General features: G+C 45.1%; 1 protein-coding gene across 1 annotated transcript in view; it reads right to left on the reverse strand.

Annotated features, from left to right (window-relative positions):
• Positions 1 to 20,153, reverse strand: part of GALNT17 (polypeptide N-acetylgalactosaminyltransferase 17) — a gene marked incomplete at both ends in the record, with an annotated part of 224,636 nt that overhangs the window by 141,879 nt on the left and 62,604 nt on the right. The window contains one exon of the mRNA XM_084299577.1: positions 3,502 to 3,668. Coding sequence (XP_084155703.1) covers positions 3,502 to 3,668 — 167 coding nt within the window. The remainder of the gene's footprint in view (positions 1 to 3,501; positions 3,669 to 20,153) is intronic.

A 20,153-nucleotide genomic window follows, 5' to 3' on the forward strand; every position in this document is an offset into this window, starting at 1 on the left:
TGTACAAAACAGAGCCCAAAGGCTTTGTGACAAGCCGTACACCCACAGAAGCCACCCCTCAGACAGACACAGCTGCTCACCAAAAGGCTCCAGTAACTCCTCACCTCGTTCAATGGAAGCCACCCGCACGCAATCCCACCCCTGCTGCTTGGCACTAGCACTTGCTTCTCCAGGAGCCATCGCTAAATCTTACAGCTTATGAGAATCTATTTTCCTGTAATTATTTTCCTATTGAAGATAAATCCATGTATTACAATGATTTTGTTTGCAATATCCGAAGTATGAACTGCAAGATGTTGCTATTGCTGCTCACAATTATTTCCTACCATTAGTGTGAACTATGTGACAACGTTATTGCCATTAATAATTTTTTGCTGTCATTGAAACTCCTTGAAGATGCAGACAATGAACACATAGGTCCAAGAGATATGTATTTGTTTGCATCATTTCTTTTACAGGAGAAAACTAGACTATTATACGCTTGGGATGAGCTCTCCATAAACATCTGCCAAGTTACCTCATTATCTTCCTCAAATCCCTCCTTAAAAATCTCATTTGTCATGATGCCTACAAAGACAACAGCATAGTGCTGACATTATTAACTAACCCTACTGGCTAACAGCATCGCCTGGTTCCCTCAAACTGTTCCCTACTCCCATTCTCCTTTTATACTTCCCCAGGAAGGTCTGTAAGGACAGAACCACCTTGGTGCTCACATTCTGTCAAACCCTGCTCTTTCACAAGGGACTCTGGATGCTCACACTCCTGATGCGGTCAGTGCACCCTCTTGGTGGGATGCACAGAGCATGCAACCACCGTGTATAAGGAGGTTGGCTTTTCCTAGCTCCCGCACACATTGTAGGCATTTCTGCTCCCTCAGTGTAGCTCCTCTACCTGCATCTCCCTCCCCAGCCAGGTGGGTGCCACAAGGCACTCTGGCACAACCCAAGCACCTTGGTCAGCCCAGCTAAAACAGGCACAAAGAGGAAATCCCACAGCTGTGAGTGCTCGAGCACACACCAGGCTTTAGCCACCATCGTGGTGCTGTCCTGTCAACACCCTGCCACCACCCAGCCCCACCACCAAACCCCCCCAGCACTGCCACAGCCCTTGCAGCAAGCCGCCAGGGAAAACATTGGCTTGCAATCTCAGTGGTGGATAAAGAGATTTCATTCCACATCCTCAACACCAGCTGCAGTCTCAGCTTACTCAGGGGATGAAGCTTTTTGAAAGCATTCATTTCACTGTCTCATGTCTTTCATGAGTGTCTCCAGAGTCCTTGACTCAATATTAGTGCTGCATACTGAATGGCTGGTGGAGGCTGTTCAGAAACATATTTCTTTGTGCATAGCAGTGGGTACAAAAGCTCAGTAATTATTACCAAGGGGTTCTCTAATAAAGAGAGCTCTTCTCTTCACCCCATTGGCATGGTTCAGTTTTGAGTAGCAGCATCTCATTTTGGTATTTCAAACTGGGCAATACTAAATACTGCAATAACAGGTCACCTGTGTTTCCTCTTCACTATTTGAATTGTTCCAGCTCTGAAATCCCACAGCTTCACTGGTGTGCATCACCCTAGCTTCTGCACTAGAGCTGCTGTGATTTCCATCAGCTGTGGAGCTGGCCTCCTGTTTCTTCTACTAGTAATTATAATTCATCAGCTTTCTATGGTGCTCATTACTGTGGGATTTGAGTGCCTATTTTTGCAGGCTTGAGTAGCTTGCTGTGTACCATCTCATCTCACTGCAGACAGACGAGTAACCTCTCAGACTCCCTGTTCTTCCCTTCTCATCACAGAATCCACAGCCCATGTCTATTATTTTTTTAAATAATATTGGAAGCGTGCAATGTAAATGAAGGTGGCAGTAATCAAAGTGACAACCATTTGCTGATCTTCGTGAGATTTTAACTGCTCAAGTGATACCAACCGCACACTGGAAGAACAGATCTGGGAAAAATTCAAGTCTGAAAATGCTTCCATGTGACATTTAACCTCTGGAAAATTTGCGTTATCAAAAGCCAGAAGGGAAGGCATTTCGACGGTGAGATTGCAAGAAGGTTGAACCAAAACACGAGTATCTAACACAGGAAACCTAACGTCTTCCTCCACATTTTTTCATGGCCTGTCTTACATGGGTCTGTATTGGGTTTACGTGGCCAGGTTTTGGTAGCAGGGAGGCTGCAGGGGTGGCTTCTGCAAGAAGAGCCCAGAAACTGCCCCATGTTAGATAAGGGCCAGTTTCATCTGGCTCTAAAGGGACCAGAGATGAGCCAGTGAGCAAGGCTGGTTGCGCCTCTCTGAGAGCAGATTTAAGAAAGGGCAAAAGAAAACTGCAGTGCAACAACAGCTGGGAAGCAAGGAGTAAGAGCCAGCCCTGCAGCCCCCAAGGTCAGTGCAGCAGGAGGTGCTCTAGGCACGCAGTAGAAATTCCCCTGTAGCCTGTGGAGAGGCCCCTGGTGGAGCAGGCTGTCCCCCTGCAGCCCACGGGTCCCACATGGAGCAGATCTCCACGCTGCAGCCTGTGGAGGAGCCCCCGGTGGAGCAGGTGGATGTGGCCTGGAGGAGGCTGCGGCCCATGGAGAGCCCCCGCAGGAGCAGGCCTCAGGCTGGAGCTGCAGCCCGTGGAGAGGAGCCCACCCAGGAGCAGGGGCCTATAACCACCCTATGCTGAGCCTGTTTTGTCTGTGACAGTAACTGGTGAGTGATCTCCATGTTCTTATTCCAACCTGTGAGCCCTGTTTTTCTTCCCCATCATATTTTCTTCCCCTTTCCCTTTGAGGAGGGAGAGTGAGAGCGCAGTTGTGATGGAGCTCAGCTTCCCAGATGAGTAAAACCATTACAGGGCTTAGTGTGTTCATTCCCTCCTCTTTACTCATCTTTCTCACATCAGAAATATAACATCTCTGCAGCGTCCTCTGTAGAGGAAGCAGCATCTCTGCAGATCCCAGACTTTTAAAAAATAATTAAATAAAAAAAGACAGTCTGGGACTTGATTTTACCGATAAGGAAACTGAGGCACACAGAGGGGAAGATGTCTTGTTTAACACCACTGTGAGGAGCCAAAGCAGAAATAAGACATGGTCTCCAGGGTCTTGTCCCTTGGCTCCATGGTAAGCATTTAGAGGTGTACTGCTGCAACAACCCAGGTGTTGCGAGTGGAAATAAATACACACCTGAAACCAGAACTGGTGGATGCTACTGTGAATACAGAGTTAAGGTCACACCCTGCATTTTTTATAGCCTTCTAGTTTTCAACAATGCTTCCAATTAAAAGTTATTTCAGATTTTAACTTCAGTTTGATCCCATTGCTTTTTTGCTACAAAAGCTGGAGAAACAGGGCAGGGTAGAACCGGTGTGCTAGCTAGCACCCACATCGTATCAGGCCACATGCCTCCCTGCAGCATCACCACTGCCAAAGGAAACAACTCCTCCACGAGATTTGAAGAAGTTAAACACCCTCCTGAGGGTTTTGGAGATCCAAGATCCCAGCACTACTAACCTTCATCACTGTTGTCATCCACAAGGATAATCTCCTTCAGCAGGTGAGCTGGTGTATGATTAACAGCGCTGTGCACCGACCGCAGGATAACCGACAGTGCTTCGTTCACGAAGATGAAGATAATGGAGATCTGGGGTAGGTCCTTGCCGTATTTCAGCTCTTTGCATCTGCAGCACAAAGGAGAAAAAGAGAAAGACGGGGTTAGCAGAGCATACGCTGCAGCACTTAGAGCTAGGCACATGTTTAATACATGGCGAGGACGAGGGCCAACACTACATTGCTTTGCACAATGTGTGTGTTAGTGCCTGGGCATAACTTCAGCAGTGCTCTCTAGGAAGACAGCAGTGACAGAGCATCCTCTGGGCTGGGAGAGCACCAAGGGCAGGGTGCAAAGCCACAGTTCACTTAATTCAGGTTGCATTTGTGTGTCCATGCATGTCTGTAGGCACATAACAACAGGCAGCTGCTAGAACAGAGAAAGTCTTTCCTCATTTAAAGAGAAACCTCACCTTCCTGTTCTGTGCTAAGATTAAACAGCTGCTCAGAAGTTAGTTTTGTTCTTAAACCACACTTGTGAATTTTCTTCCCATTTGCCTTGGAATGAAATGAATACAAAATGACCCTTGGTTAAATAGTTTTAGTAATGTTTTAACTCTCTTTATAGATTCTTCTGAATACATTTCAGTCTCTGGAGTATCCCAGCAGAGCACTGCTGTGAATTGGTGTCTTTGTACTTCGCAGCCACTGTAAGTTAAAAACAAAGATTTGCAATCATTTCTTTGGGTTACAGGAGTAACTGCTTAACTCGAGCTTCGTTTTGGTGGCTAGGCATCTGCTCAGGCACATTTCTGCGTATCAGAGCCAGACAGAAGTGGAAGGTGTTCCCATATCACCTACCAGCCAGCTTCATCCCTGGCAAGCAGCAGGTTCACGTTATGTGCGTACACCAGGCATCACAACCGAGGACATACATGGAGCAGAATTGTGGCAGCTCTAAGGAGAAGAGATCTTTCAGGTAACCCAGAGCTCTCTGAGGAGTACATGCAGTTCCCAATGAGATGCAGATGAAGTTTTATGCCACGCTTCACCCTAAATAAAAGCCTAGCCTTAATTAAGCACTTGCAGAAAGCAAACAGGTGATCTTTAACTACTTTGAGCAACTTAAATTCTCCATCTTTCCCTGTAATAAATACATGCAAAGGAAGAACAAGAAAACGAGCCTTGCTGCTCCCTCTCCCCATTCATGCTGGATTAGACATGCAACATTAGCAGAGTTCGTAGAATTACAATGAGCGTTTACCAAGTAAATCCTGCCCTGATAAGCAAAGAAAGAACAAACGCAGGAACGATATCCAGGCGTAGCTTCAAGCTCATTGACTCGCCAACAACAACTCTGTATTTAATTGTACTGGGCGTTTCTTAGGCAACTGCAGGCATTCTTTAGACTCCAAAATGAGATACTAAAGATGAAGATTTTAACAGAAGCATGGTTCTTTATGAATCTTTAGTTAAACAACTATGCTGGATGAAAACAAGGATGTATTTCCTGATTTAACTGTTGCATACCCTAAAGCAATCCAAGCTCTCTACAAACAAGAACGTACTGAATGCCAAAAAGTATCTTCCAAGAAGCAGATCTCTCTTTAAAAAGAATGAACAGTCACAATGGGGCAATTCTGTAATCCTTGCACAAAAATTGAACTGAACAGACTATGAGATTAAAAATCTGCTTTCTATATATGTTGACACCTGCTAAACTGAAGGAATAGTGGTCATGGGATCAAAAGTATTTCCTTTTAACAACTGCACACCTCTGAAAAGCCTCCCCCCGGTGCACACTTCTGGGGAACAAAGAACTCAGTTTGTGATCAAAGTGGTTTGGAGGAAAATTCACACCGAGCCCTATGAGGTTCATGTGCTGATGATTTGCATTCACCCTGCACTCCTCTTATCACTGTTCTCCTCACCTGGTTGCTAAGGACAGGCAAGCAAAGATATGGGGAGAAGAGATAAGTCAGGGAAGGAGTGGGGACCTCATATACCCGCACTGCTCGTGCGCGCAGAGCTATCGTTCTCTATCGGCAGGAGGAATGAGGCAAAGGCTTCGCATAAACACTGCGCTCTCTCTCTGGTGGCTTTGGTTGCGACCACAGGAACGGGAAAGGCAGCAATTTGAAAACAAATTAACCTCTGGTTTGTCAGCCTTCCTCACACGGGCCTCTGGCGCAAAAAGCAGCTGGGTTGAGGGAAGCTCTCTGCCCACAGCCATGTGCTATTGGATTTCAGCCCCCAGGCTTCACCGCAGAGGTTCATTACTGTCGAGCTGACGTGTCGACAAACACTCGTGCAGGAGAACACCTGGTGCTTCTGTGCTCTCGTGGGGCCAGGGAGGCGGGAGAAGAGCTCAATCGCAAACATAATTAGAAGGGTCAGCAGAGAACTTGTTAAAACAGCAGGAATAATGACTACAAGAGATGGGAAGCGGTTTAGCTGGTTTGTTTTGTCTTCTAAGCATTTTAAACACAAAAGGGACTGATCCGGACTCTGCAGCGCTCAGTGTTTCAGGTGAAACAGAGAGGAACAGCACAGCCAGCCAGCACCAAGCCTGAGTCCCAATAGGAGCAATGACGAAGGGCTCAGGGACAAGTCCCCAGGCATGCCCGTGCCTTTCAGCAACGTGCCAGCTACCAGACCACATCTGAGGTATCATCCCTCCTGCCCCTGCTCATCACCCTCTGGTAAGAAAGCATTCAGCTAATCACCAGACAGCACCCTCCAAATTCAGCTCCCAGGCCAAAATACATCTAGACTCAGGATTCAAGACCGGCTAATTATACAAAAGGGAACACACACACACAGCCAGAGCTCGATTCTGGCACAGCTGCCATCCTTGGCCCAGACCATGGGCTTGTCTCTTCAGGGACTTGCAACTAATGAGATAAATGTGACACTTGAGAACATCCTCAGGGGGATTTGAGGCTAACCAGCAACAGGGAGAAGCTCTAGAATAAGCCTGTTGTGCTGAGGTTTTTCCAAGCTTATTCAGAACCTGAACTAACACCAAAGGAAATCAATTTTTGCACAGGCTGGGAGACCTTTGCAGCTTCTCGTGTGTTCTAGGAGGACAATCCTAGGTTTTGTTTCTAATGCTCTGCTCACACCCTGGCCAGTCTGCTTGCAAGCAACTCTGAGTCCAGTAAAACTGGATTTCCAAAGCAACAACTGCATGCATTGTGAAAACTTTTACATTTAAAAAAAAAATTACAATGGTGAGATGAACACAATATACATTTGCTGGTGTCATGTACTGAAATCCATTGAAATTCATAGACTTAAAGACCAGCACCTCTTCTTAAACTGACATTTGCCCACTTCCAGTTTTCCATCATTACCAAAAGCCTGGTTCAGAAACTTCTGTGCCCCCGGTACCAGGTGCTCAGCAGCAGAGCGCACATCAGCCTACGGACCCAAGGCAGTGCTGCCAGACACAGGCACTGTGCCAGTTTACAAAAGGGCAATACTTGGCCTTTTACTTCAGAAAGCAGCACAAACTGGAGAAAATTCAAGTAGACTGCAGTTAATCCCTCATACTTCCGTCTTTGGTAAGTAAGAAACACTTGACTGGTAAAGCACACAACACCAGCTACTTGCCAACACCTGTAAACTAATTAGCACAGGTTACACACTGGCATTTTCCCCACTAAATCCTGCTCTGCTCAGTTAAATGTAGTTTGGAACCTGCTTTCAGGATTTATATCAAAATGCCATGAATCAATAGCAAAAAGAAACAGATCCCTTACGGTTTTGTGTCTCATTTAGATCAATGGGATATCAGAGTAAGAGGCATTTTATGCCCCATTAAATCATGCTTGACTATGTCCCATTAAATCATGCTGACAAAACTCTCAGGAAGTTTTGTCTTACTAACGTATCTCATCGGGGGGTTAAGTTACGGACCTCTCTGAGCTTTCATTGGGAAGTGTTGCTTGTCCTGAAGTACGGAAGAATGGGGTTTAATGAGGTTTTACTCCATCCTTGGTCCAGCGAGAAGGCAGATGGGTGCAGAGAACCTGACACCACCTCACTTGCACCTTTCTCGGATCCAAGATCTTTATTTTACACAAAAGCCTAACTCTGCAATCAGGAGAAAACACAAGGAAGCACATGAAATATAGCATATTTACAGGGGGTATCTTTCACAGTGACTTCTTTATGCAAGAAGCCATTCAGAAACAAATGAAGGATGAGGAGAGGAGATGGGGGGGAGGGAAAATACGTCTGAGTTTATGCCGAACAGCTTGCCATACGTCAGGCTGTATTAATCAAGTCAGCAAATTTTACAACAAAACAAAAAGAATCACGTTTTGCTACTAGGCCTGTCTGCTGCAGGAGGCTGCCTTTGAATCCTCTGATCATTTGTTTTATGCCCACCACATAGCTGTAAATCTACTCTTCAGTGCAGCAACTGAGATTAGGATGTTTATTGGCTGTCTGGGTGACAGAAAAGGGATATCATGTCATTTACTGCTTCGTGATCCCACGGCAGAAAAATAACCTGGAATCACAGCAAGCACTCCTGGAGCACAGGGAGGCCACAAGATGGCAAGTGACATTTCAAAACGCTTCTCTGCTCTGTGATTTAACGTGATCCACTCTATTAATTAATACACATCAACTGGCTCCTGGAGCACAAAGCTATTTCTATCTTGTACCAACCACCTTGAGTCACGCTGTCCGCTTTCAGGCGACTGACAACCAACCTCAGGCGGTCTCTGCACCTTTGCTGCCCCAGCACAAACCGCCACCAGCACACCTCGCCTGGATCCTAGCGCAGAGCAGGCACCCGTCAGTCGCAGCAGCCTGATCCTTCAGCTCCAGATTAAGCCACGCTGGCACAGAGCTAGCAGCAGATTTTTGTGCCTATGTTGTGACTCGATATACTGCACATGGTGCATCTCCTATGGATGGCAGGCACCGTCAGGTAGCACCTTTCACCAAAAAAATGTAACAAAAGAAACACGACAATTTAAGACAATAACACATCATATTCTTTCAAAGCCCCTAACCATGGAGAACAGCACTGTCATCTTGTACTCCAGAAAAAAATAGTAGCAGACATTAGCCCACAGAAGAAGTCCAGGAGCAGCTGGACAGCCCTGCAGCTCACTCTGCTCCCAGGGCATTTTGCTCTCCAGATACCAAAAGTAGAAATATTGCTAGTGCTGAGATCCAGTAACCACTAATCCCAGATGCTGCATCAAAGACTGTATTCATCACTGACTCTAGAAATTATCTGCTACATTCTGCGATATGCCTCACTCAAGTCATCCACTCCTGACAGCACATGCATCCATTTTGCACAGAACCTCAAATCATTAAGACCATCATTTTTTCCTAATTTGTCCCTGCTGTACTGTCTCCGAGTCCTTCCTCCCCAATCCATATATAAATATGCCTACCAAAATTTTAAGTGAAGATTAAAAACCATTAAGCAGAAAGTATAGCTGTTCTCGTTCCTAGTGAGAAAGCAGAACTCCATAAATCTGAAAAGTCTGCTTTGGATGGATGTGCCCTGGGTCCCAAATACGCCCAGTGTTTTAAGGGTAATACCTGGATCTAGTCAAAAAGTAGGCTTCAACAGGCTGTCTGAAAATGATCCATCAGTAACCTGAATTTCCTAATGATGTATTTCTAATGAATCATTCCTCATGCCTGTAAAGCACCACAGATCATCCAGCCTGGAGCTGTCAGAAGCCATCTCTCCAACTGCACAATGGGGGTGCAATAAAATGCAGAGGTTTTTGTCAAGATCAAGACACAGATGAGCTGGAGGGAATATCAGGTGGTAAAGAGATATTAGGAAAACCACCACTGAAAGAAAAGTATCTGTTGCTGCAGACACAGAGCGCTGATGATGCTTTTAATCCACAGTTTTAAAGAAAGCAGAGAAAAACCTAACCTCACACACCCTGTGCCTTAAGACACAAGGGCAAAACACTCACCATCTGCTTTGAGAGACAGTTTTGCGTTGTACAGAACCAGACACAACAGTTTTGCCAGGAGCTGTTTTCCTCCAGGCTGGTGCTACCTCAGCAATACCCCAGGCACATTTTGGAGCATTCGCAGAGCTTCTTCTTACGGATCTGCCTATTGTCCCTTTGGGCTGCAAATGCCCCAAAGCTGATCTCTGCAACAGCCTCATCAGCACAAACCCTTCTCCAAAGGTCATTTCCTGCTCTCAACTTGGTAGATCTTCGCTGTATGGGATGCAGGTGCATCAGCGAGTGAAGCCAAAGAGAAGGTGTTAAGAAATGCTAACAAAAACCAAAACCTTCACGTAAAAGGAAGCAGTCACACATGCCTTGCAGCACAAGACAAACACCACACAGGGGTCCTGGGCAAGACCACAGTGCCCAAGCCAGACAGCAGAAGCCACATCAAAGCCTGCTAAGAGATGACTGCATCTTCCCCCAAGCTGCATTGTTATTTTTTAAACATGCAGCTAACCAGCACCTGAAGAGCAGCAAAAATTGAGGGAAAGCCAGAGGCAGTGCAGTGCAAGGGTCCCAGCCCCCCCACTTGCCTACCCTTGATTTCAAATAAGCTGCAGTTGTGGTTCCTGATCCAACACAAACCTGCAAGCCTGCCCAACAGGCACACGATGCTCCGGCAGGAACACACTGGGCATCGTGTCCCAGCGCAGACCATCAGGCAGGCAAGTCTTCAAGGCAAAAGATACGTGGGGCAGAAAGGCAGCAAAGGGAATCCAGCCACCATGGGCCAGGCTCAGGTGCCACCGCTGCAAACTGCAGAGGGAGGGTGCAGCTCCTGAGCCCGTGTCGCAGGCAGGGCAGAGCTCACCCTGCCAGGAATGGCCGGCAGGCACGGGAACCGTTCGGGCAGTCACGCTGCATCCGTTCACCTCGTGCCATGGCACGCATCCTGCCCCACGCCACCACTGCCACCACCGAGACAGCCAGCCGCCTCTATGCACAGAAGCATCTCTGTTCAGTGCCCCACAAAGCACAGGAGAGTTTTACAGTGTCATACATTCAATAACCAAGACAAGCTAGCAAAACTTTTTATATACTTTGTGTAGTGGGAAAGGCCACTAACAGGCTGAAAATCCCCATGACACGAGTCCCACCCTGTAAGACAGCACCAGCTAACACCAGTTCCTATTGATTTTCAACACCAGTGCAACGTGACTGTTGACATTAAGAGAAAAATAGCACACCCTACTTGGAGACTTACCTGTGGTGCTGGCTTTAAGTTTCCCATTTCCACCACAGCAGGAACAGTCACTACTTGACAGACGAAGAGGTGATGCAGAAGAATGCATGCAACTGCCCAAAAATGAATTACCAGCAGACCAGGAACTTAAAAGTCTGCTGTATGACCTTTCTATCACGTTAGAGTCAGTTCTTTTCCTATTTTCTCTCTGCTGATGCTCGACCCTCCCTGGGCTGCCCACTGCTTTGCACCCTCCCCTCAGCCCAAAGGGGGACCATTCCCCATCCTGCTCTTCCAGCACAGAAGGACAGGATGCCACGCACAGCCTGTGTGCTGTCACGCCGGACAGGCAGGCTCTGCTCTGCATGGATGTCAAGTATGAAAAATACACACTGAAGAAAAGGTCAACACAGTAACAGTAGGCTGCTTTCCTGCAACGTTTGAACAATTTAATTGGTCTGACTAATGCCTGGCCCAGGAAAGCATTAGGCAGCATCACACAAGGTAGTATTGGAAGCACAAGGAGCTCTGTTCTGCTCTCAACTTAAGGGATGCATCGATGGCCACAAGCCAGTGCTGGACTCGCTGTGGTGGCTGCCACAGGCAGAGGGTCCCAGCAGCAGAAGCCCTCCGAGTTAGCCTTGACAGCTGTTCAGGCTGATTGATCACCAGCGTACCTATCTAATGGCTACACCATCATTAGCTTTGACTCCACACCATTACTCATCTCTGAAAAAATGCCCTTCAGGTCTGTTCAACACACCATTCTCCTGCACCACACAAAGGACCAGAAAGCACATCCCTTCTACGTGCCCTTCTGGGATGCCAACATCAGGAGGAGGGCAAACACCCGTGCCTGCAAAACATCCCACATTTTTAGGGCTCTGTTGCTTCTGCATCCTATGAAGTTACCTCTGCAGCTAGAAGGGGGGTCCCTTCTAGACCCTCTCCATCTCTTGTATATGATCAGCCACAATAAATAGCCACGAACTGAACAGAAAGAAGTAGGCATGAAAATCCATGCTAGTTGCAAGGTTGCACAAAATGGGCACAACCCTGTTCCAACTTGCCCATGGAGAGGGACAAAGTAGGCAAAGATTTTAGTGGTTTTGATTATGGAGACCACACTTCTTCATAAAAGATCTCAATGATAGCTTTTTCACAGCTGTCTTCCTCTCCTACATATTAGAGTGGCTAGATTTTCTTCCTCCCCTATTTTTTAATTCTGAGCACCAAGTAGTTCCCAAATCTGGCTCTTGAAGTTAGTTGTTAATCATTTCTTTGCTGGCCATCACACAAAATAAATCCAGCTAACGTGCTTATCCCTTGCTGACATTTCATTCTCGTATAAGGCTTGAGGGTTTGAATATTTAAATAGGCAAATATTCTTTTGATTAGTAGAATAAATGATTCTTGTTACTTATGGTCCTTAAAAACAGTTCGGCTTGCAAAAGTACTCAACTATGTTGGCAGAGCTTTTACAGGATTTTGTAGATTTTCCTACAAAGTGTGGTTCAGCACAAGAGAGAGTTCAACTTAATAAGCTCGTATATTTTTAAATACGTCTCCTACAATGATATATGGAATTGCAACATTAAAGCAAAGGTGCATAAAATAAAACTGGTTTAGAATTTCTGCACATTCAGTGGAATTCTCCCCTAAATTACTATCACATAGATTGCTGTTTTCCTAAGCTCTTGTAAAGCCAAGCTGGAGCAAACATTGTCTTGCAACTAAAAGAATCATCAATACATCTCTCAGTGCATAGGAAGCTCTGATCCTTTAGTTCCCAAGGCTGCACTGTCAGAGCAGTCCCCATACAAAACATGTTATAAATTTTGACCCATTATCCAGAGAGGGTACCAGGACTGTTTTGGTGTAGCAGGGTCAGAGCAGCAGGTTAATGCAGTTTGGCTTACAGTCCTGCAGGAAGCCTATGGGTGCCTCTCACCAGGTATACACTTTTCAGGATAGTTCAGGTAATGACATCCACTGTCTCTGCTTCTTGCTTAGAGCCCCTGGGCTCTTGACCTGCTCCTCATCAGTCCCACAAGGACAACATACAGCATGACAAGGTAGGGCTAGACACAGACCAGTACTTTCATCCCATGGGGCCACATTGCAAGGAGGCAAATGTATCGCCCTTGGGACCAAGCCTGGATGTCCCTGGACACCATGGAAATCCCCAGAACTGGGGATTCTGAGGTCCGTTGAGTCTTCAGGAGAAGGAGCTTGCTCTCCTCTTAGCTAAGACACCAATAATTCAAGCAGTACTTGATGCCACTCGAAGTTGATAATATCATCTTTTTAAATGAGGGAATGAAGAAATTAGGTGGTGAACCCCAAGTCCAAAGGAGGTAAGTGGGACTCAGCAACAAAACCCACGGGTCCCACAGCACTGGCTCTGCCAGTCTGTTGACCTATCTGTAACCCCAGGCAATGCACAACAGACAGGAAGAAAAATTAAGGTTTTTGTCAGTTTGTTTGAAAATGTTCTACTCCAAACAGAGCTGAATGCTGAATATTGTCAAAATAGGCATGGATTGAGGGAACAGGCTTTGAAAATTGTTGCCTATAGCGTTTTACAAAGACAGGCATCATGTCATCAAGGCGAGAAGCACCCTGACCTCCTGTGGGGTGCAGATCCAAAGCAAAGCCTGCTCTCGATTTCACCAGCACTGTGCTGAGCAGCCCCTGCGCCTCCACTGAGGAAGGAGCAGCACTGTGCCAGCCAGCATGGGAACGCTGACTCTGCTACAATGGGGCAACCACAACCTTCGCATTACAGGCTTCTAAGTGCTCAGAGGTCACAAGATGAAAGGCAGTAATGTAAAACTGTGAATTAACAGTGTATGTTTTGACACCCTCTATTAGAGGTGTCAGCTGCTCATGTAGCCGATCACGCAGACACCACACTGGATGTGGCTAATTAAGAGACGTTCAGACTAAGGCAGAAGTCAAAGCTTCCTGATAGCTCAGCACAGAGACACTGGTATTGCCAAAGGACAATTTACTCCACCCTTCTCTCCAAGGTATGTTTATCCTGCTGTCAGGTGTAATTGATGCTGCTACTTTTGGGGTTCACTTGCTGGGAAGTGAATTCTCGCCCTGGCAGCATCTCTCAGGACAGCAACTTTGGGGCAGCAAGCACCCAGCAGCCTTACACAAACAGCTTCACAGCTCTGCTTTGGTACATTGGTATAGAACTGTCACAGCCATAAGCCTTGCCCGCCAAATTTAATATTCAGTCCTTCCTATATGGCCTTACCTTCAGAGCTTCTTACTAGAATAGATCTCATGGAAACTCAAGATTTTGACATCCACTGCATGTACTTAGGGCAGCGAATAAGAAAAGTGGCTAACACTTGTGCTGCCTTGAACACCGGGTGGAACAATGCTACTGCTCTAACAGGTAGTATAAAAGTGATGAATTTAAAAGGAACAGCTGATTTTTAGAGATAACTTTTCTGGGTAATAGCAGTTCCATTCTGCTAACTGGTTTATGAACTGGCAAGATGAAGAGGTTTTAAACCAACCTCTTCTGTTATGTACAGAAATCACCTCCTAAGTTTACATAACCTGTCAAAATTGGACCAGGTCCAGCAGAGGGGTGTTGCTCAGCCCTGCGTGGCAAATTTCTGCGTGCTGAAAAATTGAACAGAGGGAGCTCTGCAGCCCCAGCAGGAGCCTGCTGGAGCCAGCACCACCACCTTCCGCACAGCACAGGCTGCTCACAGAGGTTACAGTTACCTACCACTGGGTAACAGACACAGGTCACTTGGTCTGGGAAAAAAAGCAAGTCAGAAGCAATACCAAAGAGATGTAAAATAAAGGATTAGGTTGATTTAGGTCTGCATTTCTAGTTGTATTCCATTTTTGGTTACCTGTTAACTGAATTCAACTAACTGGCTAAAAAATATTGCTGTCCCCTGTTAGTGGCAGTGGACATTAAGCACAGAGAGGGCAAGAAGCTTCTTGAAGACTGGAGAGGTGTTTAGGGACAGAGTTCAAAAGCAATGACTGGCCACATTGTCCATAGTCTTGTTTTTCATGAAATAATTGTTTTCTGCTGCAAGAAGCACAAGAGGCCAAGAATACACTCCAACATGCCAGAAGTTTCTCTCTGTTCCACAGATAAAAATACACACCACCACTGCTGTTCTGTGGTTAAATTTGCTCCTGGATGAATTTTATACTCTTACCTGCTGCACTCTCCTCTGGGAGAAAACAAACAAACAAACAAACAAAGCACACACACACAACGAAAACACAGGAGAGAAAACACTGGGAGACAAAACTGACAGGCACAGAGACCAAGCATGCAGAAGAGAGGTAATCCAGCTTAGGCGGGCACAAAACACAGCGCCATTCGCATACCTACTAGGCAGCTCAGAGAGGAATCCAACCCAACACAGCCAAACACAACCTGACCTGCTACAGGGTTAAGAATCAAAAAACTTGTCTGTAATTTTTAACTATGAGCTGGAGGCGGTATAGTGAGGAATTTCAAGTGTGCCCCATAGTTTAGGTATCAGACCTTTTCTCTTTTTTTGCTAAGCCTATTCAATGCCTGCCTTTATCTACAGACATCCAAATGACAACAGGTTCACAGCTATCTAGCACAGACACTTTGGAAAAGTCTTTTACTATTACTTAAACCCAAACAACATGATTTAAGACTATAGATTTGTTTGCTGCTGCAACTGAAAAACTAACAGGAGTATCTAAAGGCCAACACATTGGAAGTCAGCTCCTTTCTCACCCTGCCACAACCAACAACTCCCAAAGGAGACAGAAGCACAGTGCAACTTCAGGCCATAAATACAGACTAGCTTATTAGGTACATTTTCAGGCAGCAATGGCTATGATATACTTGCTGTGAGCAGACACCAAAAAGGAAGTAAACATGTTTGGAAATACATATAGTGATACATGGTCCACACCTTACCAATACACACTTGTCATTTATTTATATATATTATCAGAGATTTGGGGCCACATCTGATATTTGCTAAAGATGAGCAAACACCCAAAAGCCACAAAACCAGAAGATTCAGGAGTCTTCTTCCCTCTCTCCCTCACCTCATGAATGCTGTCTGACTTTTGTCTTAGGTCTCATGGGGAGCCAATAAAAACCTAACACACAAAATCATATCCCACCTGCACAGCCAAATTCAACAGATTAATTAATATACATCCAAGACTTGACTTCTCTTTTGTCCCTGCAGCCGGCAGATATTCACAGACCCTCTCCCAGCCCAGCACATGCTCTGCCTCGCCACAGAAAACCGCTATGTACTTTGTATCGATGCAGCTGAAAACCTGGGAGGTAAATTCTTATGTATCAATGGTGCACTGATTGGATTGAATGATTTACTGAGGATTGGGCTGCAAGGCACCGTGACTAAAACACAATACATTATAAATCATGTTACAATCTTCTGCTGTCTCCGCACACACATTGTGTGCATCCAGGCAGGTTCAAGCATGCTCAAGTTTCCTTAATCCAGCCAAATTTACTGCTTCTCAGCTTTTACTCATATATCCGTACCAGGTTCAGTCTTTAAATCTCAGTAGAAAAACAAAGACTTCCATATCCTTCTGAACTGATGACAAATAAGTCCACAAACTAAAGCTACTGACTTCAAACAAGCTTCATTCAAGTTCCGCTCACAAAAATAAAGCTTCACCAGGAAATGAATTGATCTTCATTTGGCTTTTGTAAAGATTATGAACGAGCTTAAAAGAAAGCCAGTGTTCAGACTGCTATTCAAAATGCCACTTCCTAATCACGCTCCATTCATTGATTGCTTATTTTAGGTCCTATTTTGCTGATTCAGTTGCACATGTCTTCTTGCAAAAGAGATTATCAATATTAAATCAATTGTATCTACCCTATGAAGTACATGGAACAGAAAACCATTTTCTATTACCCAAGAATTTTAAAAGACCTAACGCTGTCTGGTACAGTTTTATGCTTATAGATTCAGAACACAGGATTCTCATAAATTGAATTTCTGATCATTAAACCTCTAAAACTCATTGAATTTCTTCATGAAAGGTTTTTTGTTTTTAATTCCTACCTTATTTCCAGTAACTATTTCTCAGAAATGCTGTGCTTTATATTTTTTACAACTGCGGGTATCAAAAATATACATTACAATTTATATATTTAGGTACATACAGACATTTTAAGTGCACATTACTTACTCAGCAAGTTCTAACAAGAAACGATCTCCTAAGTTGGAAAAATAGGATGTGCAGAATAGGATTTATTTTTGTGACAGGCTCTTGCAATAAAGTTATTAGGTTCAGACAGGTCTAAGGGACATAAAAGCCAGAGCCATTATGAGTGTCACATCCACTTACCCGTCTCTCCCCATGCACACAAGCTATTTCACATAAATGAAGAAAAAGAGTCATTGGGAGACCCTCAGTGGAGGATTGATTGAATGGCCCCAACTCAGGGACAGTGAGGAGGAGAAAAAAAATAATGAATTTTTAAATTATTTCAACAGATTCAAGCTTTGTGGTTGACCATCCTCCAAAACATGCCGTCGACTGCAGGACAGACTCACCCAGCTCCCCGTGTCACTCGGCTCTGCCACCCATCCCTGCGCCCTTCCAGCCAGCTGAACACACACTGCGCTGCCTTGGATGCTGGAGAACTAAATAAACGGCTTCAGGACCAATGCTGGCAGACAGCGATGCTTGACTCATTCCTCTGCCTGCCTTGGCTGTGCATATACAACTGATTCAGAAGCTCCTGAGGCAACAGAAAAGCTCTCTGCAAGACAGACAGGTTGGTAGCACAAACACACAAGCTTTGTTTCCTTTGGAAGGCAATTTAGAAGAAGCATATCCAAATCTTAATTTGGTTTACTTATTTCCCTAAGTATGATTTAGTCAGAAGTATTTCTAACGCAGGTATTTTTCAGTGCAGGAGTTCAGAAGAGGGCAAAAGCTGTTTGTTAAACTATACTAATGCTATCCTCCTCCTAAGCATGTGCTTAATACTTATGTTTACACCAGTAAATGTTTTATGGCACACTTCACATACATTAGTCTTCCCTGAAGCATCATGTTCCAAACTCAGAAGAATGGGGAATAATTTTGTAGTCAGGAAGGGAAATATGACAATTAGTGGAATCCATTGCATAAAAAAAATCAGGTACTGTGTATACAAAGCCAGGGTCACGGTGTTTCTAGATTACACTGATGCAGAATAATGATACTAAGAGAATCCCGTAATAGTCACTAAACAACTCCAGAGTTACTTTCCCAGAAGCACTTTCTTACCAATAAAGTTAAAAAAGATGCTTGGGACTTCTAAGCACCAAAGGCTTTTGACACTGACTTCATGCAGAGCACATGTAGATGTCAGACAAACCCTACTGCAAGAATCTTTACTTCAGAAGAAAAACAAAGTTGTTCTGTGTCTCTATGTACATCCAGAATAAAAGGTAAAAACAAACATTTCAGTAGGAAGTTAAAGTAACCAGCAAACACCAAGCACAGCTAGAAAAGCATGTCTTTAGAGACTTCTCTTGCCCAGTTTTCAAGAAAAAAACACTTTTCTTCTTTCCACTTTGACTTTTGGAAGTCCAGTAGCCAATCCCTACATACATACATACTGGGATACCACTAAAGAATAAAGATCAGTATCAGTATGTATTCAACAGTGCAGTGGTTTGTATCAGTGCTGGAAAAGCAACGCAGGGATAAAGCAGCCAGATGTGGGGCTTTTCCCTGGCGCAACCCACCCCAAGGCCCGCAGGAGATGCAGCACAGCCAGGGACAGGTGGTGCCAGGCTGTGTGCAGACTGGGTGCCTGCTCCTCACCTCTCCCGTACCTGATGAAGCAGCGGAAGAAGAGCCACGACCTTTCAGCTCTGAAGCTGGATTTGCTGCATTTGCAGGTATCTTCCTATGCCCGTGAACCTCACATCAGAGAGGGAACAGATCTGGCACAATCTCAAGCGTTCCTTTGGAGAGCACAAGGAACACGTGCAGCCTGGCAGGCTAAAGACATGTAAAGCAACACAGAGCCCTAGAAACACACAGAGATGGGACAGACCTGGCAAGACAGTGTGCTTGGGTAGAAAACATCCAGCAAACAGTCTCTGAACAGCAAAGCAGAACCCTGTTATAAGGAACGGTTCCTTTTGGCTGGAGTCTTGACACTGACACTCACTACTTGGTTTCTTTACTTTCTCTCTCAGAAGATGTTCAGGAGGCATCTTTCCAAGCATTGGAATGTGTTCCTTTGTCCATGCTGCAGCCACAAAATGCCAAGGGCAAGAGTTTTGCGCGCAGTGATGGTTCAGACCACAAGCATCTAGCATCAGAATGGCTCAGGCTGGAAGGGACCTCACAGCTCACCCAGTTCCAACCCCTGCCACAGGCAGGGACACCTCCCACCAGCTGAGGTTGTGCAAGGCCTCACCAACCTGGCCTTGAACACCTCCAGTGATGGGGCATCCACAGCTTCTCTAAGCAGCCTGTGTCAGCGCTGCGAGTAAGAGAGAAGATACACCCTTAGTTCTTTTTTGTTTGTTTGTTTGTTTTTTGTTGTAGTTTGTTTGTTTTTGTTTTGTTTTTGTTTGTTTGTTTGATTGTTTTCCCTAGAGATGAAAGTATATTTTAAGACACTCCCATGTACCATCAAAGCAGGACTTCTCATCTGAAACACCATCGTGGCTTTTCTCCTTCTTATATGGTCTTGGTTCCTTGCTAGTTTTTCCTTCACTTACTTGAAGAAGAAAATTAATACATCCTGCCTCTTCCTTGCTATTGTTTGTAGACAGGATTACAAGAAAAGAAAAAGAAAAAAAGAAACCCCTTGCAAAAGCTAAGATAATGTATCGTGCACACAAAAGAAAGGGCTCTTTTGATCTCCTTGGTCTGCAATATACAGCAAGGACTGCTATTTCTCAGCAAACATCACCATTGTTAATTCAAACAATTTGTTTTCGTCTTTTAAGCACTGTCCTCCTCAGACTCATTTCATCAAGCCTGGCTAAACACCCTAGGGCTAAACATGACTAAGCAACTTGCATCATATCACAAATGTGTGACTCCAGAAATGTTTCAGCTACTAAAGAAACTTGAAACCACCAGTGAGGAGCTCTCTCACGTGCTACAATAATATTTGCAGATCTCAGCCACACTTAACAAGAAGAATATGCTCGTTTGGGGGGAGGGAGTGGAGCTGGGGGGGGAAAGAGGCAATAAACACTTTGTTTCAAGCAAACCTTGAAGGAGCTCATACGCCTTCCAGTTTGAAAGGAAATGAAACGCTAAGACACACGATGCCAGATGCATGAAGCACAGGGCAGTCTCCTGCCCAAATCATGAGAAATCCTGAGTAAGTATCACATTCCAGTATCTTGGTACAAAGAGAAAACCGAGATCAAGGC

This window comes from Netta rufina (assembly GCF_964035555.1).
Source record: "Netta rufina genome assembly, chromosome: 21".
NCBI classification, from domain to species: domain Eukaryota; kingdom Metazoa; phylum Chordata; class Aves; order Anseriformes; family Anatidae; genus Netta; species Netta rufina.